The sequence below is a fragment of the Thalassophryne amazonica genome, chromosome 9 (genome assembly GCF_902500255.1).
Source record: "Thalassophryne amazonica chromosome 9, fThaAma1.1, whole genome shotgun sequence".
Taxonomy (NCBI): Eukaryota; Metazoa; Chordata; class Actinopteri; order Batrachoidiformes; family Batrachoididae; genus Thalassophryne; species Thalassophryne amazonica.
The window spans coordinates 9,251,684-9,276,882 of NC_047111.1; the positions used below are offsets into that span (position 1 = coordinate 9,251,684).

At 44.1% G+C, this 25,199-nt stretch overlaps 1 protein-coding gene across 1 annotated transcript in view; it reads left to right on the plus strand.

Moving 5' to 3' along the window:
* The first annotated feature begins 1,273 nt into the window (after nucleotides 1-1,273).
* oatx (organic anion transporter X) overlaps nucleotides 1,274-25,199 on the plus strand; it is a 144,364-nt gene continuing 120,438 nt past the window's right edge. The window contains exon 1 of the mRNA XM_034177548.1: nucleotides 1,274-1,302. Within this exon, the coding sequence (XP_034033439.1) occupies nucleotides 1,276-1,302 (27 nt within the window). The 5' untranslated portion in view covers nucleotides 1,274-1,275. The remainder of the gene's footprint in view (nucleotides 1,303-25,199) is intronic.

Sequence of the window (25,199 nt, forward strand, 5' to 3'; positions counted from 1 at the left end):
TGGTGCGCTCCCAGCAGCGCTAACGGTCCGGAGCCAGAAGCTGTTTCGGACCCAAGGACCCCGCCGACACCCCCCAGGTGGCCGCAACAAACCGAGTCTGTGAAAGAAGGAACCATTATGTGAGTCCACACTCTACACACAGAACACTTAAAGGTGTACAAACAGCAAACACTTCCTGGCTTGATTACTGATCAGCTTCCCAACCTGCAGGCATGGAACATCCAGTTCACAAAACTCCACTGCAGTGGAAGCCGATACATGACTAACAAACAGCTCAATACAATAAGGTGTGAGGGACACCACATTTACTGACTGTATAACTGTTAGTCACAAAATCTAACGTACCTCAGGAAGTGTGCTGACGAGCGTGAGACCTCACCCCCTCCTCTTTCACAGACTGTGCATCAAACCTGGACGTTCTCAGCATCCGCTGCTGATGAGATGGCTCCCGAGACGACGATCTCACCCGTCTGGTCACAAGGTCGAGTCTCTGGCAAATACACACTGTGCACTCCAGTCTTAAATGCCAACATGTTCCAATCCATGTAGATGCACCACAGCTGTGAGTCCTGACGAGTCGCAGGTGATCAGGGTGAGGTCCTGACAGCCTCAGCAACACAGCCACTCAGTCCCAAACGCACGCCACCTGGGAGGAAAACCAAAAAACAGAAACAAACCGGCAGCCAGGCCCCCCCAGCCATATAACAAAGAGAAAGAAACACTCAGTGCATCATGGGAACCCCCCAGCAGTCTAAGTCTATAGCAGCATAACTAAGGGATGGTTCAGGGTCACCTGATCCAGCCCTAACTATAAGCTAAGCTAATGATGAGTTGGACTATGTTCTATATCTTAATAACGTGATGAGCTATGTTCTATATCTTAATAACCTGATGAAGTATGTTCTATGTCTTAACGTGATTAACTATGTCCTATATCTTAATAATGTGATGGACTATGTTCTGTGTGTTAAAAATGTGATGGAGTATGTTCTTTATCTTAATAACGTGATGGACTGTGTTCTATGTCTTAATAATGTCATGACTATGTTCTTTAGCTTAATGTGATGACTATGTTCTGCGTCTTAATAACGTGAAGGAGTATGTTCTTTATCTTAATAACGTGATGACTATGTTCTTTATCTTAATCATGTGATGGACTATGTTCTATATCTTAATGAGGAGCTGGAAAATGTTCTCTGGATGAATCACTGTACGAACCATTGTGTGACAAAGTCCTTCTTTATTAGATTGTTTGTGTGTTTTTTTTTTGCAGTCATGGGGTTCAGTGAACTTCTGGATGAGGTAGGTTCGTGCTTCCAGATCACCTGTCGATCAACTGTCCTTTGTTGTTACAAATGAATCAAATTTCTTTTGAACGATAGCACTGTGCTCGTAGAGCACAAACCTCTGCCAACACTAGTTTCCAATTTCACAAATTTACAAATTTTCAAGGTCAAAGTCTTGTTAGACGCTAGTTTTGATAAGTTAAAATATATTACAAAGTATATATCAAAAATGTTTTTCAATGTTAAAAATAAATATCCACTAAATCCGCAATACAGAACAAATCCGGATCAAACTTTGTCAGGTGATAGTGAGTGACAGTCTGCACCTCACTTGAATGGCTGCAATTGGAGCACATTTGATTAGGATATAATGTAAAATATACATTAAATGGGGTTTCAATGTTACATTTAAATGGCCACAAAATCTGTAATCTAGATCAGATCTGGATCAACCTTTGTCAGATGATAAAGGATATCATCCTACATAACACTCTCTAATATGAAAGAAATTCAATCCTTTTTGACAGAGTTGTGTGTCGTGTCGTGTAATTGTGGCTACACGACTGTCAAGAAGTCAAGGTGATGTGGCACAGAAGGTTGTGGGACCCAAATGCAAAAACTCACAGACAGTGGAATTGAAACTGAAAGGCTTTATCGGTCAAAACGAGCTTGGATTCAGTACACAGTTGGACAGTCAAGGATGCAGAGGTACAGATAGTTGGCAGGCAAAGGTGTTGTCAAAAAAGGCAGGCTCAGATCTTTTACACAGGCAGACAAAGTACGTGGGCAGAAGCAAGACATGGTCACAAAACAGAGCTGGGTCGGTACACGGCAAGACAAGGCAGAGCTATGAAAAGGCTGGTACGAGGACTGTGAAAATCAACGAACTGGCGGGGCTTGAGTGAAAACAGAGGGTTTAAATAACCAAGGTGGAAATGAGGAAAGTGAGAACAGGTGTGTCGGAAGAATCAGGAAGGGGGCGTGGCAAACAGAAGAAACAGAAAAGTTCAGGTGAGCGTGACTAAGTGCAAAAATACTGAACAGCAAAAAACAAAAGGTAATCTGATGAAGAAAAAACAGAAATGACAAAATACAGAGACAAGTGCAGTGAGACAGAGACAAAAGAAAACGGAGAGAGAAAAAAACAGTTAAACATCATAACATGCTAACGGAAAGAAATGACCCCAAAAACTGGTAAATGTTAAAGTGAACAGACCAGACAGAAAGTAAAAGACTAAGACAAAACTAGAACGGAACTGACCATGACTAAAGAATAATGGTAAATGGACTGCATTTATATAGCGCTTTTCCATCTGCATCAGACGCTCAAAGCGCTTTACAATTATTTCACATTCACCCCGATGTCAGGGTGAAATTAGAGGTCATCTATCTATTGTCTATTTGAAGAGTTTCAGTCAGGTTTTAGAATTCATCATAGTACAGAAACAGCATTAGTGAAGGTTACAAATGATCTTCTTATGGCCTCGGACAGGGACTCATCTCTGTGCTTGTTCTGTTAGACCTCAGTGCTGCTTTTGATACTGTTGACCATAAAATTTTATTACAGAGATTAGAGCATGCCATAGGTATTAAAGGCACTGCGCTGCGGTGGTTTGAATCATATTTGTCTAATAGATTACAATTTGTTCATGTAAATGGGGAATCTTCTTCACAGACTAAAGTTAATTATGGAGTTCCACAAGGTTCTGTGCTAGGACCAATTTTATTCACTTTATACATGCTTCCCTTAGGTAGTATTATTAGACGGTATTGCTTAAATTTTCATTGTTACGCAGATGATACCCAGCTTTATCTATCCATGAAGCCAGAGGACACACACCAATTAGCTAAACTGCAGGATTGTCTTACAGACATAAAGACATGGATGACCTCTAATTTCCTGCTTGCTTCACAGTGTAATCTTCACGTGCCTTAACTAAAGCACTCCCTCTGCTGAATCACCTCTAAATTATTTACACATTATTCACTTTGTGTGTTTTTAGGAATCCGCTAGCTTAGCGCAGCTACTAGCTCTTAGCCGGTTTAGCATGGCGGCTTCTCCTGTCTCTACTTTTCTGCTCTGGGTGTGAAATGTTTAGTTATTCCTCGGCCTCCTTTAGCAGCAATGGTACTTGTAATAAGTGTAGCTTATTCGTAGCTTTGGAGGCCAGGCTGGGCAAATTGGAGACTCGGCTCCGCACCGTGGAAAATTCTACAGCTAGCCAGGCCCCTGTAGTCGGTGCGAACCAAGGTAGCTTAGCCGCCGTTAGCTTCCTTCTGGCAGATCCCGAGGAGCCGGGAAAGCAGGCCGACTGGGTGACTGTGAGGAGGAAGCGTAGCCCTAAACAGAAGCCCCGTGTACACCGCCAACCCGTTCACATTTCTAACCGTTTTTCCCCACACGGCGACACACCCGCCGAGAATCAAACTCTGGTTATTGGCGACTCTGTTTTGAGAAATGTGAAGTTAGCGACACCAGCAACCATAGTCAATTGTCTTCCGGGGGCCAGAGCAGGCGACATTGAAGGAAATTTGAAACTGCTGGCTAAGGCTAAGTGTAAATTTGGTAAGATTGTAATTCACGTCGGCAGTAATGACACCCGGTTACGCCAATCGGAGGTCACTAAAATTAACATTGAATCGGTGTGTAACTTTGCAAAAACAATGTCGGACTCTGTAGTTTTCTCTGGGCCCCTCCCCAATCAGACCGGGAGTGACATGTTTAGCCGCATGTTCTCCCTGAATTGCTGGCTGTCTGAGTGGTGTCCAAAAATGAGGTGGGCTTCATAGATAATTGGCAAAGCTTCTGGGGAAAACCTGGTCTTGTTAGGAGAGACGGCATCCATCCCACTTTGGATGGAGCAGCTCTCATTTCTAGAAATCTGGCCAATTTTCTTAAATCCTCCAAACCGTGACTATCCAGGGTTGGGACCAGGAAGCAGAGTTGTAGTCTTACACACCTCTCTGCAGCTTCTCTCCCCCTGCCATCCCCTCATTACCCCATCCTCGTAGAGACGGTGCCTGCTCCCAGACCACCAATAACCAGCAAAAATCTATTTAAGCATAAAAATTCAAAAAGAAAAAATAATATAGCACCTTCAACTGCACCACAGACTAAAATAGTTAAATGTGGTCTATTAAACATTAGGTCTCTCTCTTCTAAGTCCCTGTTGGTAAATTATATAATAATTGATCAACATATTGATTTATTCTGCCTTACAGAAACCTGGTTACAGCAGGATGAATATGTTAGTTTAAATGAGTCAACACCCCCGAGTCACACTAACTGTCAGAATGCTCGTAGCACGGGCCGAGGCGGAGGATTAGCAGCAATCTTCCATTCCAGCTTATTAATTAATCAAAAACCCAGACAGAGCTTTAATTAATTTGAAAGCTTGACTCTTAGTCTTGTCCATCCAAATTGGAAGTCCCAAAAACCAGTTTTATTTGTTATTATCTATCGTCCACCTGGTCGTTAATGTGAGTTTCTCTGTGAATTTTCAGACCTTTTGTCTGACTTAGTGCTTAGCTCAGATAAGATAATTATAGTGGGCGATTTTAACATCCACACAGATGCTGAGAATGACAGCCTCAACACTGCATTTAATCTATTATTAGACTCTATTGGCTTTGCTCAAAAAGTAAATGAGTCCACCCACCACTTTAATCATATCTTAGATCTTGTTCTGACTTATGGTATGGAAATAGAAGACTTAACAGTATTCCCTGAAAACTCCCTTCTGTCTGATCATTTCTTAAAAACATTTACATTTACTCTGATGGACTACCCAGCAGTGGGGAATAAGTTTCATTACACTAGAAGTCTTTCAGAAAGCGCTGTAACTAGGTTTAAGGATATGATTCCTTCTTTATGTTCTCTAATGCCATATACCAACACAGTGCAGAGTAGCTACCTAAACTCTGTGAGTGAGATAGAGTATCTCGTCAATAGTTTTACATCCTCATTGAAGACAACTTTGGATGCTGTAGCTCCTCTGAAAAAGAGAGCTTTATATCAGAAGTGCCTGACTCCATGGTATAACTCACAAACTCGTAGCTTAAAGCAGATAACCCGTAAGTTGGAGAGGAAATGGTGTCTCACTAATTTAGAAGATCTTCACTTAGCCTGGAAAAAGAGTCTGTTGCTCTATAAAAAAGCCCTCCGTAAAGCTAGGACATCTTTCTACTCATCACTAATTGAAGAAAATAAGAACAACCCCAGGTTTCTTTTCAGCACTGTAGCCAGGCTGACAAAGAGTCAGAGCTCTATTGAGCTGAGTATTCCATTAACTTTAACTAGTAATGACTTCATGACTTTCTTTGCTAACAAAATGTTAACTATTAGAGAAAAAATTACTCATAACCATCCCAAAGACGTATCGTTATCTTTGGCTGCTTTCAGTGATGCCGGTATTTGGTTAGACTCTTTCTCTCCGATTGTTCTGTCTGAGTTATTTTCATTAGTTACTTCATCCAAACCATCAACATGTTTATTAGACCCCATTCCTACCAGGCTGCTCAAGGAAGCCCTACCATTATTTAATGCTTCGATCTTAAATATGATCAATCTATCTTTGTTAGTTGGCTATGTACCACAGGCTTTTAAGGTGGCAGTAATTAAACCATTACTTAAAAAGCCATCACTTGACCCAGCTATCTTAGCTAATTATAGGCCAATCTCCAACCTTCCTTTTCTCTCAAAAATTCTTGAAAGGGTAGTTGTAAAACAGCTAACTGATCATCTGCAGAGGAATGGTCTATTTGAAGAGTTTCAGTCAGGTTTTAGAATTCATCATAGTACAGAAACAGCATTAGTGAAGGTTACAAATGATCTTCTTATGGCCTCGGACAGGGACTCATCTCTGTGCTTGTTCTGTTAGACCTCAGTGCTGCTTTTGATACTGTTGACCATAAAATTTTATTACAGAGATTAGAGCATGCCATAGGTATTAAAGGCACTGCGCTGCGGTGGTTTGAATCATATTTGTCTAATAGATTACAATTTGTTCATGTAAATGGGGAATCTTCTTCACAGACTAAAGTTAATTATGGAGTTCCACAAGGTTCTGTGCTAGGACCAATTTTATTCACTTTATACATGCTTCCCTTAGGTAGTATTATTAGACGGTATTGCTTAAATTTTCATTGTTACGCAGATGATACCCAGCTTTATCTATCCATGAAGCCAGAGGACACACACCAATTAGCTAAACTGCAGGATTGTCTTACAGACATAAAGACATGGATGACCTCTAATTTCCTGCTTTTAAACTCAGATAAAACTGAAGTTATTGTACTTGGCCCCACAAATCTTAGAAACATGGTGTCTAACCAGATCCTTACTCTGGATGGCATTACCCTGACCTCTAGTAATACTGTGAGAAATCTTGGAGTCATTTTTTATCAGGATATGTCATTCAAAGCGCATATTAAACAAATATGTAGGACTGCTTTTTTGCATTTACGCAATATCTCTAAAATCAGAAAGGTCTTGTCTCAGAGTGATGCTGAAAAACTAATTCATGCATTTATTTCCTCTAGGCTGGACTATTGTAATTCATTATTATCAGGTTGTCCTAAAAGTTCCCTAAAAAGCCTTCAGTTAATTCAAAATGCTGCAGCTAGAGTACTGACGGGGACTAGAAGGAGAGAGCATATCTCACCCATATTGGCCTCTCTTCATTGGCTTCCTGTTAATTGTAGAATAGAATTTAAAATTCTTCTTCTTACTTATAAGGTTTTGAATAATCAGGTCCCATCTTATCTTAGGGACCTCGTAGTACCATATCACCCCAATAGTCTCAGCAGAAGACTGCCCCTCCCTGAGCCTGGTTCTGCTGGAGGTTTCTTCCTGTTAAAAGGGAGTTTTTCCTTCCCACTGTAGCCAAGTGCTTGCTCACAGGGGGTCGTTTTGACCGTTGGCGTTTTGCATAATTATTGTATGGCCTTGCCTTACAATATAAAGCGCCTTGAGGCAACTGTTTGTTGTGATTTGGCGCTATATAAAAAAAATTGATTGATTGATTGATTGATTCAAATTAAATATTTATCACATATACTTTGCTCTGACTTGTCACTTAATAAAAACCTGTCATACTTCTTTTGTTTGTAAGTACTTTAACTTTAATATTCCAACATAAGAATTGCAGCTGAAATAGAAAAATCACTACATTTCAACATTTTCTGGTACTGAGATTCAGATTAAATATTTATCACATCTACTTTGCTGTGACATATCACTTCATGAAAAAAGTTAATACTGTTACTCTCCTGTGTGGGTGGTAAAATTTTGCAGTTTTATTTCAGAAGATGTGGCAACAGAAACAGTTAATCTGTGGTAATACAGGGAGGCACTTATTGCCTTAATCCAAAAAAAAAAAAAAAAAAAAAAACTTCAGTAAAAGACACAAAACATAAATAATGCATGGCCTGTGGTCTTATAGTTTTTCAAAATGTGGTGGTGGTGGACACGTAATGATCCTGACATTTACTTTGTCTTCTATTTCTGTAACTGCAGACTGTATGAAACCAACACATTTTATGTTTTGTGAGGTCAGCTTTATTTTTATTTATTTTTTGTTAACATATATCCATTCCTACATTTGAGGCCTACAGCATTTTCCAAGAAAAAAGCTTGGGACAGGGTAGTTTATTGTTAATGGAAGAATTAGTTAATAATATTTACAGCCAGTTTTTTTGGGGCAATGTCAGAGGATGAATACATGAACATTTCCAACTCACTGAATATTTCTTAGACTTCATTTACATCAATCAATCAGAAATACAAACAGTGTGGTACTTTATGGTAAATCTGTGTCAGGTAGGCAGTTCTCAAAAACTAAATGTCCATGTAGGAAGAAGACAAGTGAGGGAAGCCACCAAGACACAACTTTGGAAGAATGTTTGGCTTTTGTGGGTGTAAGTGGAGAAATTGAGACTACATTGAGAACATTTTTATTTTATCTTAATTTTACATAGAGTCCCTACTTTTTTTAAAATTTGTGGTTGTTTCTGTTCTGTTTGTGAAATTAAAGAACTGCTATGAGGAAAAGTGTTTACATTTTATTGTTTTTATTTTAAAAAATACACAAACATGCAGGAAAAACTGAACAATGCAGACTGAGTTGACTCGTGATTTTTGAAAATAATAAGCAGTAATTTACTTTGAAATAAATAAAATGCAGAGCTGCAGCCTCATAATTTTGAAAAATAAAAATCAGCAGCCTGTATTTTTATTCAGACTAGAGTTCATTTCCTCTTTTTTTCTCCTCCTCAGTCACGTTTTGTGCTTGAACATTAAACAACTACATGAAGTCATCTAAAATAAATATCTGTGGAAAATAACAGCCTGTTAAAGTTCAGAGTTCTCAGCTGCTTTATGTGATTTCTGCTTCTGAACATCACTGCAGAGTTTCTCCACATCAGGTTTGTTTTTTTTAAACACACGTGTGTGTGATTTTTATAAGGTTCATTCATATATTCTTGTTTTATGGAATTCTGACCAATTTATTTCATCTCATAATTTCAGTATAACTGTCACCAACACGTGCACACAGTGTGAACAGGACGTACCGTCAGAACAGTCCAGAGAGAAATAAAGGCAGCGCCACAGTTTAGTTTGTATTGTTTTTCACTCTGCACTCAACACGCCCCCGCCTCCGCTCCTTCCTCGCAGCCAGCCGACTCATGCGCGCGCACACACACACACACACACACACACACACACACAGACGGCTGCAGCAATCGGACCCAGTCTTAATTTTAAGCAAAGCCATCCGCTATTTTCAGCGTCTTTTTTGAAAATTGGCCGCTCAAATGACAGCAGGACGGCTCGCTGCCTAAAACCTTGGTTCCCGCTCCCGTCTGCTCCCTTGAATTTTTAATCCCGTATCGTCCCAATCACGTGATAAATAGCAAAGTTGACTCCCATCCCGTGGGATTCCCAAAAAAATGTCAGCCTCTACTACGAACACACACTCCATACAGTGGTCTCGCGCACACGTTGTCATGTTTTCCGACTGTCCGCTGCGTGGAGAGTGGCGGGAAAAACTGAAGACGCTTTCTCGCGAGGTGTGAGACAAGACATAATGTAAATTAGAAAACAAGAAGGCGGCAAAGGGTATTTTGGTTCCGAGCGGTGAAAATAAAGAATTTGAACGTTTTAAACCAAAAAAATGCCACTTGTCCGGTCGGACAATGATTAGAGCATATTGCTTGTCCGATCACATTTTACACTTGTCCCAGACAATCAGACAAGCGTTAATGTCGATGCTTGGTAACTCCTGCAACTGCTCAATAAGGCCCGTGATGGAGGGAGAAGAGACAGTTTGTGCCACAGTGCCAAAGCAACCAAGTGATTGGGGACCAGAACTCACCCCCCCATAGGACATCTTTGGCAGGAACCATTGCCATTTGGACAGTCTGGCACACACCTTCTCCACCAAACCCTCCCAATTCCTCTGACGATACCCATCTGCCCCCAGAAACACACCCAGAATTTTCAAACCCTCTACTCCCCACCGCAGACCATGTGGCAGACAGGGAGCAGCCCCATTCCTGCCACCTCCCCATTAGGACAGCCTCACTCTTCTCCCAGTTTGAGACAGTTGTCGTCCCCTCACCTGCCCTCAACAGCCATGCCCTCACGCTGGTGTTGAGGTTGGTGAATTCAAGGAAAGCTGCGGGTCTGGACGGCGTCTCCGGACGGATGTTGAGGGAATGTGCAGCTCAGTTAGCTGGTGTGTTTACAAACATTTTCAACCAGTCCCTGAGCCAGACTGCTGCCCCCCCGCTTGACGTCCTCTATTATTGTCCTCCTCCCTAAGAAGACCAGGATCAGTGATCTGAATGACTATCGCCCGGTGGCACTAACTCAGACTATTGAAGTGCTTCGAAAAGTTAGTCCGGGCCAATATCACCTCCTGCCTCCCCCCTGGGTTTGACCCTCACCAGTTTGCTTATCGTGCGAGCAGGTCCACGGAGGATACCATCATTATGGCTCTACATGCTGCTCTGTCCCATCTGGAGCAGCAGGGGAACTATGTGAGGCTGCTCTTGGTGGACTTTAGCTCAGCATTTAATGCCATCCTTCCAAGCAGACTGGTGATTAAGTTGTTGGACCTGGGGGTGTCCCACTCCATTTGCCGGTGGATCTTGGACTTCCTCACAGACCACTCTCAGAGGGTGAGAGTTGGCCCTCACATCTCTTCAGCCATTAGCCTCAGCACCGGCTCCCCTCAGGGCTGTGTGCTGGGTCCTTTGCTCTACACCCTCTACACCTATGACTGCACCCCCTCTCACTCCAGCAACAATATCATTAAGTTTGCTGATGACACTATTGTGATGGGACTCATTTCTGGTCAGGATGAGTCCGCCTGTAGAGAGGAGGTGCAGCGGTTGTCGGTCTGTTGTAGGAAGAACAATTTGATCCTCAACACCTCAAAGACAAAGGAGATGGTGGTGGACTATAGAAGGAGGAAAACAGTCATCCAGCCATTGGTCATCGATGGGGACTGTGTGGAGTGGGTCTCTGAATTTCATTTTCTGGGCGTGTATTTGAGAGACGACCTGACTTGGAGCACAAACACTATGGCTACCATCACGAAGGCCCAGCGGAGACTCTATTTCCTGAGGGTTCTCAGGAATAACCATCTGCCACAGAGACTGCTGGTGTCCTTCTATCGCTGCTCCATAGAGAGCATTTTGACCTACTGTCTCTGTGTGTGGTTTTCTAGCTGCACAGTCACAGACAGGAAAGCTCTCCAGAGGGTCGTCACCACAGCCCAGAAGATCACTGGTTGTCTCTTGCCTTCATTAGAGGAACTGTATACAAGTTGTTGTCTCAGGAAGGCAAGGACTATAATCAGAGACCGCTCCCATCCTGGACACTATTTGTTTGAATTGCTGCCATCAGGCAGACGATACAGGGCACTTAAGGCCAGAACAAACAGACTTAAAAATAGCTTTGTGGGAAGAGCTGTTTGTGCACTGAATGCTTCTGGACCTGCCATTTTATGATTGCGATTGTTTTTAAGTAGGTTTTATGTAGAATTTTTAAGGTTATTCATTTATTTTATTTATTTATTTTAATTGTGCTTTTAAGAGATTGTTTTTAATTTCATTGTCATGCACAGTATTTTTTTTCTGGTGTCATGTACAATGATAATAATAAATTCTATTCTATTTGGGCGCGAGTGAGAGTCATGGGTACGAGTGTGATGCAGTTCAGGTGAGGTGGCGTTTTTTCTTTCTTTTTGTGGTTTTTGTTCATTTTCAGTTTGTTTGTTGGTTGTTTTTTTTAATTGGTTGGACTGGTTTGAGTGTGGTTTTTGAAGCGAATTTTGGCCCGGATGGTGTCTGGGCTGCCGTTGGCCCTCTCGCTCTGTCACAAGGTGAGGGTGGTCCCTGACCCGGCTGTGTCTGTGGAAAATGTCCTCCTGGCTGTGGGTGAACAGGTAAAACATGAGAACTTAACATTTGCATCCAGGATGAGCAGAGCTGTGGTGGTTTTTCTGTTGGAGGAGCGTTTCTCTGCTCAGCTTGTTGAAAGTGGGGTTTATCTGAATGATTCTTACCTGCAGGTTTCTCCTCTCTATGCTCCGTCCACTAAAATCATTATTTCCAGGGTTCCTCCATTTGTTTCAAAGGAGGCTCTCAGTCGGGAGCTGCAGAGGTTTGGGAAGTTTGCCAGCACTTTTAAGAAGATTGGACTGGGCTGTAAGAGCGAGAAATTTTGCCACGTTCAGTCCTTCCGTCGTCAGGTGTTCATGTTCCTGAACTGTCTGACCCAGACTCTGGACGTTCCTTCAGAGTCAAACATGATTACTCTTTTTACATGGTTTATGCCATTTCAGGAAGCATGAAGTGCTTGTGGGGACGTCAGTCACAAGTGTCTCGTGTGTCCACATAAATGAGATGTGACTGGGGCGTCGGTAGCCTCTGGTCCGGCTACGGGCCTTTGGGCTCAGGGACCCGGTGTCGGTGTCTGGTCCGGGGAAGGGGACCAGCATGCAGGAGGAGGCTGTCTCTCTGCAGCAGGGTGTCTCTCAGACTGAAGCTGTCAGTGTAACTGCTGATCAGCTGACAAATGAACATCCTGGGTTGACTGAAGCTGCAGTGACTAACGGTTCTGAGGTCGGTCTGTTTCATGGTTCTGTCTCTCCTTTTGCAATCAATGCTGATGCTTCTGCTGCAGGTGAGTCCTCGGTCACCATTGGACAGAGTAAACGGGCTGACAGGCAGACACCGGGTTCAGCAGACCCTAAACCCCCATGGAGTCAAAGCATTAATGATGACAACATGGATTATGATTTGGACTCCAGCATGTCCAACACCGGTTCCTTCTCTCACGGCAGTGATCTGTACACACTGCAGGACATCAACAGCTTCCTGATGATTCATTTGGTAAATCAATTAAAGTTGCAGATTATTTTCCCTACACGGAGAAATTTGTTAAATCTGTTAAAGTGTTGAGGAGGCTCGTTGGCTTGGATCTGTTGGATGAGAAGAAGCGGTACAGACTCAGGAAACACATCACAGGGACGAGGTCTCAGGGGTCGTAAATCCACTAGATAGAGTATGAATGTGTCTCACCGGGTGTTCTATCTTCTCTATCTGTCTTACTCTCTGTTCTCTCTCCACTCAGTCCACATGCAGTATCTGAAGGTGGGCTCTTTGAACATGAACGGTGGCAGGGACGGCCAGAGGAGGGCTTTGGTCTCTGAGCTCTTTGAACAAAAGGGGTTGCATGTGTTGTTCCTGCAGGAGACTCACTCTGACACAAATAATGAAGTGGACTGGGCTCGGTGGTGGAGGGGGCATTTTTATCAGAGTCATGGCTCCAACATCAGTGCTGGAGTGGCGGTTTTGTTTTCGCCTTGACTTGATGTCACTGTTTTAGCCACCACTGAGATTATTCAGGGTCGGGTTCTGTTGGTCAGGGCTCAGGTCGAGGGGTCGACCATGGTGTTTATGAATATTTACACACACAATGAGGGCTCGGAGTGGGTGGGGTTATTCAAACGGGTGAGGGACATTTTAGTTCAGCAGGATCCTGGTGACTGTTTGGTGTTGGGGGGTGACTTCAACTGCACTGTGGATATGTCACTGGATCGGGTTGGTGAGGAGCCACATTTGCAGTCGGCTTCCTCACTGGCTGGTTTTTTACATGAGGTGGATTTGTTGGACACATGGAGGGTCACACACCCACAGGACAGACAGCACACATGGGTTCGGGTTTCAGATGGGTTGGTGTCTGCAGCCAGGCTTGACCAGATTTATATGTCACCCTCATTCTGGAACAGATTATGCAGGAGTTTCATTCAGCCAGTTGGTTTTTCAGATCATCATCTCATCACCACAGAAATATTCCACTCACACACTCAGAGGTTCAACACTTACTGGAAATTCAACACCACATTTTTGCACAACAGGGCATTTTGTGATTTACTTGAATCTTTTTGGGGATTCTGGAGCCGTAGGAAGGGGACATTTGGGACACTGAGTCAGTGGTGGGAGGCCGACAAAAATCAGGTTTGGGTTTTGTGTCAACAGCACACTTCCTTTTCTACAGCGAGGTTCAAGGTAGTCATGACAGCGCTCGAAAAGGAATTTATGGACATTCAGGCCAACCTACATACAGCTGGGGCTCCTGACCAGCATGGTCTGCTGCAGGGGAAGAGGGCAGAGCTGGGTGCCCTGTTACAGGAGAGGGTGAAAGGGGCGATGGTGAGGGCTCGCTTTGCTAACATCAGTGACATGGATGCACCCAGTTCCAGTGGTGGGCACAGTCCTGCTAATCTGCTAATTATCAAAGCTAATGTTTTCATTATCGGATTAGCTTTTCCGATAACTCTGAAAACCATCATCGGACCAATTATCTTCCGATAAGCTTTGGTCCAATCATTTTTAGATTGCTAACATGTTTTTCCAGGTGAAGTGAATAAATCTCAATCAGTTAAACAACCCTGCTCTATCCTCTGCAGTAAGAGAAGAGCTGGTCACAAGATAATGTCTCTTGACACCATACTAACTCACCGGCAATATCACCCAAGTCATCCAGAGGCATACAGTTTTAACTTATGGTTAAAATTTTAACCAAACTTATTTCAGACCTGTTATTTAAATTAACATCACTTCTGAATTTTTATAAAGTGAAAACATCAGCTATATGTTTTAGCTTTAAAGTAATGCACTAATTTTCAAGGTTTTAGTGTGGGCATGTTGTGTCCAGGTGCATTATGGGTAATCTCATTATAGTCATGACAGGAGAAATGCATTTGAGACGCTTTGATCAGGCTCCACACCAGGGGTGGGCAATGAGGGCCGAGACACTGCAGGTTTTCCTTGCAACCAATCATCTCACCAGGTGGGTTGCTGATGAGCTTCTCCTCTGCACATAAAAACCTGGTCATCAATGAAATCACCTGCTGAGACACCTGAACATTAATTAAATCACCTGCAAAGGTGATTGGTAGCAAGGAAAACCTGCAATGTCTCGGCCCTTTATGGCACATGATTGCCCACCCCTGCTCCACACGGACAACAGCATTAAGCTTTTTGTATATTGTGCCTAAAACTCTTGTGAATATATTCTCTGGGTTTATAGATGTTGTTATTGTGTTTGTTTTATGTAAAAAATGCCAGAGAAAGCTCAGGTTGCTTCGCCATTATTTTCAACTGGAATCACTGTGAGCTGCATTCACTTTCTGCTTCCTGCTTGCTGTTTAACATCCTGCTTATTGTCCTACAATACTGTTTGTCATCTTTGTTCCAGAGTTATATATATATTTAAGATGTCTGAAATTTGGTTTGCGTTTATTAAATTACACGCAGATTAAAGTTAGCACATGGATTATTTGGAATATTTGTTTTGGTAAGTTTTCACAGTCTCTACTGCCATCTACTGGCCAGTAGTGTTCATGGCAGTATTTGCCCTAAGTATTGAGATATCATAACCTTTGCACACCTGAGAGTTGTTGCAGCCTCTTTCAGCAACTAAAGAAATAAAAATGTACATTTAGGTTGTATAATGTTCATTTACAATTGTCGTCGTGGATTCTGTTGTTTAAACTGCAGCAACTCTCTGGCACGCAAAAAAAACAACAAAAAATTATTCCGCAAAGGATTATGGGTAAAGGTCTGAGCACCTGGGCGCCAATAGAGGGCAGTGTTCTATGCATTTTGACCCCAGTTATATAAGGTGGTTATCTGCTATATATTGCAGACAACTTGACTTTTGGCTTTTGCAAATGGCTTTTTTTTATACATATGAATAAAATGGCATATTTTACAAAAGCACATTTCTAGGTAAACACCAACATACACATCACATCACATTGTGTTGGTTTACATAGAATGAATGAGTCAATCAATCAGTGTTAGTGGAGGCTCATTTACCCATAATCCCTTTGGCATCTGTCTGTGTTTGTTACAAAACTTCAGAATTAGTGCATTGTTTAGAATTAAAAGATATGTGTTATATTTTAACTTTGTACAAATGACAGAATTGACATTATTGGAGTTATTCTATCTGGATTAATTTTTAAAAAATCAAAACCATAAGTCAAACCTGGTTTATTTTCCAAGACCTCTGCCTCACGGTTGCTGTAGTCTCTTAAGGAATAATGGCTTGTTTTGTGTGTGCAGAGTTGAGCTTAGCTCATCTTAACTGCTTCACTGCTGCAAAATATGGAGTCAACAGGAGTTTCCAGCAGTGGGCAGGACGCACAAATACAGAAGTGCTGACTCATTGTTTGGGTCTGTGGTCACCTTTGATGCTACCAGAAGCAATCGTGGTGTTAAAACTCAAAATCAGCTTGTTTGTAGTTGTTGCAAGTGTACCGGAGATAATAATGAAAGTTATGGGTTTTCTGTAGCTTCTGATAAATTTTTGGATGGTTTATTGGTTTAGCTTTATAAAAGATAACTTTTCAGTTAGCTGATTAGCTGTTATCAAAGCTAATCTTTTGGTTTGCTGTGCCCACCACTGCCCACTTCCTTTTTTTTCAATCTGGAGAAGAGGACCTCTCATCAGAAGGTGATGACCTGTCTTTGCCTTCCTGATGGACTGGTGACGAGTGATTTGGCAGAGATTCTGAGACATGCTATGGACTTCTATTCGGCTCCCTACGGTGCTGTGGACTATGACGGGACCTGTGCGGCTGACCTTCTGAGAGATCTCCCCTGGCTGGTGGCCTCGGAGCGAGAGGCCCCCAGCGAACTACAAGTGGTTGTCCCCATTGTCAGATGAACTGACAATGGCGGTGCAGCAGATGGCATCTAGGAAAGCACCAGGGATCGACGGACTGCAGTGAATTTTTATGTACGGATCTGTGGCTTTCTCGGTGCTGATCTTCTGGAGGTGTTGCGGGAGAGCATTGCGGCAGGCTGCTTGCCCATTTCTTGTCGCTGTGCTGTTCTTTCCCTGCTGCCAAAGAAAGGGGATCTATCCCTTTTGCAGAACTGGAGACTGATTGCAATTCTCTGTGTGTATTATAAACTTTTTTCTACGGTACTGGCGAACAGGTTAAAAGGTGTCCTGGATTTTATTGTTCACAAGGACCAGTCCTATTGTGTGCCCGGTAGGACTATTACGGACAGCCTTTTTTGAGGAGGAATTTGTTTGATTTGTGCTATACTGGGGATTTGGTTTACAGGTTTGTGTCACTTGGTCAGGAGAAAGTGTTTGACTGGGTTCATCACAGGTTTTTGTTTTCCACTTTGAGGGCGTTTGGCTTTGGTGAGGAATTTATTTTACTTGTTGGTGTTTTGTATAATGGGGCTTCATGTTTGGTTAAGGTTGGGGGAGGCTTGAGTTTCCCAGTCCCTGTAATGTGGGGTATAAGACAGGGCTGCCCCATCTCAGGTCAGCTGTACTCTTTTGCCATTGAGCCACTCTTGTGTCGCCTTAGAGCTAGGCTGTCTGGCCTTGTTTTGCTGGATTTTCAGCTGTCTTCTCCCCTGGTGCCCTCTGCTTATGCAGATGACATCATGGTTTTTGTCACAAATCAGGCGGGCGTTGATGGGTTATTCGACAGTTTACAGCTCTATGAGATGGGAACCTCTGCAAGAAGAGTGAGGCTGTCCTGATGGGGAGGTGGCAGAAAGGGGCTTCTCCGTCTGCCACATGGTCTGTAGTGGGGAGTGGAGGGTTTGAAAAATCTGGGTGTGTTTCTCGTGGCGGATGGGTATCACCAGAGGAATTGGGAGGGTTTGGTGGAGAAGGTGTGTGCCAGACTGTCCAAATGGCAATGGCTGCTGCCCCAGATGTCCTATAGGGGGCGAGTTCTGGTCACTAATAACTTGATCGCATCTGCACTGTGGCACAAACTGTCTGTCCTCCCTCCACCACGGGGCCTTATCGAGCAGTTACAGCGGTTACTGGATCAGAAGTCCCGGGTTGTACATGCTGCTTCGTGGAGGACAGGGGCTGGTGGACATTTCTGCTCAGGTGTCGACCTTCAGGTTGCAGGCTGCTCAGAGACTGTTGTACACCTCTGGATTGAACTGGCAGGATACAGCATGTGTCCTGCTGAAGAAGGAGGCAGGTCTTGGGTATGACAAACATCTGTTCCTCCTATATCGGTGGGACGTCATCAGGATGCGTACCTCTGCTTTTTTGGACCCTGAGTTTATGCTGAAGGGACTCTTGGCAGGCCAGATCACAGTGAACTTCCAGTTTGATGTATTTACTGATAACATGGACACCTTCAGAGACACATGGTGCATAAATAACGCTCTCTCATCTGTGCAAAATGGGAGCTTGGTGCTCCATTTCTGATGCCTATCAGCGGAGTCCCTGTTGGTGGATGTGGACATACCCCCCCCCCCCAAAAAAAACCCCAAAACTTAATTGTTGTAAATAAAGCTGTGTTTTAAATTCAAATTTTCTGCCTCTCTCTGTCTGTGTCTGTCTCTCTCTCCCTCCCTGAACTCTCTGAACTTTGTGATCTGATGTTCTGAGCCCTGACGAGGCAGCAGCTTGTGTCCTGTTGTACGTGTGGAAACGTGAGTGCCGTTTCCTTTTCATGTTGCTATAAGATAATTATAATGGGCGATTTTAACATCCACACAGATGCTGAGAATGACAGCCTCAACACTGCATTTAATCTATTATTAGACTCAATTGGCTTTGCTCAAAATGTAAATGAGTCCACCCACCACTTTAATCATATCTTAGATCTTGTTCTGACTTATAGTATGGAAATTGAAGACTTAACAGTATTCCCTGAAAACTCCCTTCTGTCTGATCATTTCTTAATAACATTTACATTTACTCTGATGGACTACCCAGCAGTGGGGAATAAGTTTCATTACATTAGAAGTCTTTCAGAAAGCGCTGTAACTAGGTTTAAGGATATGATTCCTTCTTTATGTTCTCTAATGCCATATACCAACACAGTGCAGAGTAGCTACCTAAACTCTGTAAGTGAGATAGAGTATCTCGTCAATAGTTTTACATCCTCATTGAAGACAACTTTGGATGCTGTAGCTCCTCTGAAAAAGAGAGCTTTAAATCAGAAGTGCCTGACTCCGTGGTATAACTCACAAACTCGCAGCTTAAAGCAGATAACCCGTAAGTTGAAGAGGAAATGGCGTCTCACTAATTTAGAAAATCTTCACTTAGCCTGGAAAAAGAGTCTGTTGCTCTATAAAAAAGCCCTCCGTAAAGCTAGGACATCTTACTACTCATCACTAATTGAAGAAAATAAGAACAACCCCAGGTTTCTTTTCAGCACTGTAGCCAGGCTGACAAAGAGTCAGAGCTCTATTGAGCCGAGTATTCCTTTAACTTTAACTAGTAATGACTTCATGACTTTCTTTGCTAATAAAATTTTAACTATTAGAGAAAAAATTACTCATAACCATCCCAAAGACGTATCGTTATCTTTGGCTGCTTTCAGTGATGCCGGTATTTGGTTAGACTCTTTCTCTCAGATTGTTCTGTCTGAGTTATTTTCATTAGTTACTTCATCCAAACCATCAACATGCTTATTAGACCCCATTCCTACCAGGCTGCTCAAGGAAGCCCTACCATTATTTAATGCTTCGATCTTAAATATGATCAATCTATCTTTATTAGTTGGCTATGTACCACAGGCTTTTAAGGTGGCAGTAATTAAACCATTACTTAAAAAGCCATCACTTGACCCAGCTATCTTAGCTAATTATAGGCCAATCTCCAACCTTCCTTTTCTCTCAAAAATTCTTGAAAGGGTAGTTGTAAAACAGCTAACTGATCATCTGCAGAGGAATGGTCTATTTGAAGAGTTTCAGTCAGGTTTTAGAATTCATCATAGTACAGAAACAGCATTAGTGAAGGTTACAAATGATCTTCTTATGGCCTCGGACAGTGGACTCATCTCTGTGCTTGTTCTGTTAGACCTCAGTGCTGCTTTTGATACTGTTGACCATAAAATTTTATTACAGAGATTAGAGCATGCCATAGGTATTAAAGGCACTGCGCTGCGGTGGTTTGAATCATATTTGTCTAATAGATTACAATTTGTTCATGTAAATGGGGAATCTTCTTCACAGACTAAAGTTAATTATGGAGTTCCACAAGGTTCTGTGCTAGGACCAATTTTATTTACTTTATACATGCTTCCCTTAGGCAGTATTATTAGACGGTATTGCTTAAATTTTCATTGTTACGCAGATGATACCCAGCTTTATCTATCCATGAAGCCAGAGGACACACACCAATTAGCTAAACTGCAGGATTGTCTTACAGACATAAAGACATGGATGACCTCTAATTTCCTGCTTTTAAACTCAGATAAAACTGAAGTTATTGTACTTGGACCCACAAATCTTAGAAACATGGTGTCTAACCAGATCCTTACTCTGGATGGCATTACCCTGACCTCTAGTAATACTGTGAGAAATCTTGGAGTCATTTTTGATCAGGATATGTCATTCAAAGCGCATATTAAACAAATATGTAGGACTGCTTTTTTGCATTTACGCAATATCTCTAAAATCAGAAAGGTCTTGTCTCAGAGTGATGCTGAAAAACTAATTCATGCATTTATTTCCTCTAGGCTGGACTATTGTAATTCATTATTATCAGGTTGTCCTAAAAGTTCCCTAAAAAGCCTTCAGTTAATTCAAAATGCTGCAGCTAGAGTACTGACGGGGACTAGAAGGAGAGAGCATATCTCACCCATATTGGCCTCTCTTCATTGGCTTCCTGTTAATTCTAGAATAGAATTTAAAATTCTTCTTCTTACTTATAAGGTTTTGAATAATCAGGTCCCGTCTTATCTTAGGGACCTCGTAGTACCATATCACCCCAATAGAGCGCTTCGCTCTCAGACTGCAGGCTTACTTGTAGTTCCTAGGGTTTGTAAGAGTAGAATGGGAGGCAGAGCCTTCAGCTTTCAGGCTCCTCTCCTGTGGAACCAGCTCCCAATTCAGATCAGGGAGACAGACACCCTCTCTACTTTTAAGATTAGGCTTAAAACTTTCCTTTTTGCTAAAGCTTATAGTTAGGGCTGGATCAGGTGACCCTGAACCATCCCTTAGTTATGCTGCTATAGACGTAGACTGCTGGGGGGTTCCCATGATGCACTGTTTCTTTCTCTTTTTGCTCTGTATGCACCACTCTGCATTTAATCATTAGTGATTGATCTCTGCTCCCCTCCACAGCATGTCTTTTTCTTGGTTCTCTCCCTCAGCCCCAACCAGTCCCAGCAGAAGACTGCCCCTCCCTGAGCCTGGTTCTGCTGGAGGTTTCTTCCTGTTAAAAGGGAGTTTTTCCTTCCCACTGTAGCCAAGTGCTTGCTCACAGGGGGTCGTTTTGACCGTTGGGGTTTTACATAATTATTGTATGGCCTTGCCTTACAATATAAAGCGCCTTGGGGCAACTGTTTGTTGTGATTTGGCGCTATATAAAAAAATTGATTGATTGATTGATTGATATACGAAGACGAATCGGTGCAGGAAATCCCGCAAGACATCATTAACTAATGCTTGGAACGTCGCGGGGGCATTTGTGAGGCCGAACGGCATGACCAGGTACTCAAAGTGACCTAATGGGGTGTTGAATGCTGTCTTCCATTCGTCTCCCTTCCGGATCCGAACCAGGTGATACGCATTTCTAAGATCCAGTTTAGTAAAGATTTTGGCTCCATGCAGGGGGGTGAACACGGAATCTAATGATGGCAACGGGTATCGGTTGCGAACCGTAATCTCATTCAGCCCCCTGTAATCAATACATGGACGAAGTCCGCCATCTTTCTTGCCCACAAAAAAGAAACCTGCCCCCATCTGGGAGGTGGAGTTCCGGATCAGCCCGGCAGCTAATGAGTCCCGGATGTAGGTCTCCATTGATTCGCGCTCAGGTCGTGAGAGGTTGTACAGCCTGCTGGACGGGAACTCAGCGCCTGGAACCAAATCAATGGCACAATCGTACGGACGGTGCGGGGGAAGGGTGAGTGCCAGATCCTTGCTGAAGACGTCAGCAAGATCGTGGTACTCAACTGGCACTGCCGTCAGATTGGGCGGGACTTTGACCTCCTCCTTAGCCTGGGAACCGGGAGGAACCGAGGATCCTAAACACACCCGATGGCAGGTTTCGCTCCACTGAACCACCACCCCAGACGGCCAATCGATCCGGGGATTGTGCTTTAACATCCATGGGATGCCCAAAATCACGCGGGAGGTGGCAGGAGTTACAAAAAACTCAATCTCCTCCCGGTGGTTTCCAGACACCACCAGAGTTACTGGTGGTGTCTTGTGTGTGAGTAAAGGGAGGAGGGTGCCATCTAGTGCCCGCACCTGCAATGGCATAGGAAGCGCCACCAGAGGGAGCCCTACCTCCTTTGCCCATCTGCTGTCTAGCAGATTCCCTTCTGACCCCGTGTCCACCAGTGCTCGGGCTTGAAGGGTTAAATCCCCGCTCAGGATTGTGACTGGGAGTCGTGTGGCAATTTGTGTGTGTCTCACTTGAATGTCTTGACCCCCCCTTAGCCCAGTCTCTAAGGGCGAGTGTTGACGTTTTGGCCGTTTGGGGCAGTCTCTCTGTGTGTGCTCTGTTGACCTGCAGAGAAAACACTCTCCACGGATCAGCCTTCCCATTTTGGCCCTGTGCGTCTCCCTAACAACGTCAACAGGGGGAGCTGTTGCCCCACAAAGCGCTGCGGCTGTGGAGCGTGGGGAGGGCGGCCCCTTTTCGAACCCGGAAGGGAGAGGGGCGGCGCGTATCCGGTCACGTCCTTCGCCTCACTCCCGACGGCGTTCCTCTAACCGATTGTCTAATCGTATAACGAGATCAATAAGCCCGTCTAAATCCCGCGGTTCGTCCTTAGCCACCAGGAGCTCCTTTAGGACCAACGACAGTCCGTTTACGAAGGCGGCGCGGAGGGCAGTGTTATTCCAGCCGGACCTCGCAGCCGCGATGCGGAAGTCGACTGCATAAGCAGCTGCGCTCCGGCGCCCCTGTCTCATTGACAGCAGCACGGCTGAAGCGGTCTCTCCTCTATTTGGGTGATCGAACACTGTTCTGAACTCCCTCACAAACCCATCATATGTCAGAAGAAGCTGTGAATTTTGCTCCCAAAGCACTGTAGCCCAAGCGCGTGCCTTGCCGCGAAGCAGATTAATTACATAAGCTATCTTGCTAGAATCAGTCGCGTACATGACAGGACGTTGTGCGAAGGCGAGCGAACACTGCATAAGGAAGTCCGCGCACGTCTCCACACAACCTCCGTACGGCTCTGGAGGGCTTATGTATGCTTCCAGGGAAGGTGGGAGGGGTCGTTGAACGACCAGTGGAACGTCACTGTTACGCACAGGGTCGACAGGAGGGAGAGCCGCAGCAGCGCCCTGAGGGCGCGCCTCCACCTGCGCGGCGAGAGCCTCCACCCTGCGGTTAAGGAGGACGTTCTGCTCGGTCATTAAATTCAACCGAGCCGTGAAAACGGTGAGGATCCGCTGCAACTCACCGATCATTCCTCCTGCGGGCGCCTGTGCACCCTGTTCTTCCATTGGCCGTTCAACAGCCGGTTGACGCCCCTCGGGATCCATGACGTTGGCCGAGATATCCTGTTGGGAAAGTGTAAGTACACGGACCCACAACAGGGGGCGCAAATGAACGGACAATGGAATAGGTCAAATAACAACACTTTACTGTTGCGAACGTGCACAACAAACACAACAGATTACACAATAGATCAGAGGTCAAATTACAAGGTGTCGTGTGGGCAGGCTCGAAGATAGGAGACGCCTGTCCAAAGCAGAACCGGAACCACACGATTTCCTCCGCCACCAGACCCCGGGAATACTGGAGCCGCCAAGTCCCGAACTCCCAGGTGGCCACTGCCTCCGCGTGTCGGAGCTGGTACTGCTGGCGAGGAACAAAAACACAATTAAACGTGGGTGCATCTGCACCCAGCAATCTGCACGGCAGGGAAGCTACCTCCACCTCTCGTTGGAGAAAAAGTCTGTTATCACTCACAAAAATCACAAAAAGGGCTTTCTATCAAGCAGTCAGGCTGAGGATATTACCTTTCAGGTAGAACGATATCTCGGCAAAGAGGTGGAGATGACGTCTTGCTGATATACCGATGCAGATCAGATGAGTGGTGACAGCTGTCACAGGTGATGAGTGTCAGCTGTCACCCCGGCTGCTCCTGTGAGGCGGCAGCGCCCTCTGGTGCCTGGAGCCCACACTCCAGGCAGGGTGCCCTCTGGTGGTGGTGGGCCAGCAGTACCTCCTCTTCAGCGGCCCACACAACAGTAAGAGTAGAATGGGAGGCAGAGCCTTCAGCTTTCAGGCTCCTCTCCTGTGGAACCAGCTCCCAATTCGGATCAGGGAGACAGACACCCTCTCTACTTTTAAGATTAGGCTTAAAACTTTCCTTTTTGCTAAAGCTTATAGTTAGGGCTGGATCAGGTGACCCTGAACCATCCCTTAGTTATGCTGCTATAGACTTAGACTGCTGGGGGGTTCCCATGATGCACTGAGTGTTTCTTTCTCTTTTTGCTCTGTATGCACCACTCTGCATTTAATCATTAGTGATTGATCTCTGCTCTCTTCCACAGCATGTCTTTTTCCTGGTTCTCTCCCTCAGCCCCAACCAGTCCCAGCAGAAGACTGCCCCTCCCTGATCATGGTTCTGCTGGAGGTTTCTTCCTGTTAAAAGGGAGTTTTTCCTTCCCACTGTCGCGACGTGCTTGCTCACAGGGGGTCGTTTTGACCGTTGGGGTTTTTCCGTAATTATTGTATGGCTTTGCCTTACAATATAAAGCGCCTTGGGACAACTGTTTGTTGTTATTTGGTGCTATATAAATAAAATTGATTTGATTTGATTTGATTAAGATGTAGAACATAGTCCAGCTCCTCATTAAGATATAGAACATAGTCCTTGGGGCAACTGTTTGTTGTGATTTGGCGCTATATAAATAAAATTGATTGATTGAATTGATGTAACATTTTGAGAACAGAGCGCGTTTCCACAATGCCACCCCCCCCCCCCCCCCCCAAAACAAAAGTAGGCAGGAGTGGACTGTGAGAGGCAGAAAAATAGCGACGAAGGCTACATACGTGGCAGTAAGCACACAGTAAGCAACTGTAAGCAAGACTGGGAATGTGACCATAAGCCATCACACACCAGCCTGCACAGGGACTACGCCAAATGCGTACAATTTTCCAGCATACTCCACACACATCACAACGCAACTGTATGCAAGCCCAGTATGAAAGGGGCTTTACCATTAGTTTAGCATGCAAACATACTCCTGCCAGCTAAATGCTACAAACAATTCACAATAAATAAATCTTCACATAATGGCGCTGTTGTAATGTGTAATCACACTGATAGACATGTCGTAAAACATTAGCTAAGATTCTGTTGCATGTTCTGCTTTAAAATAATCTGCTCCTTTCATTCTACCCATGATGCATTTCAT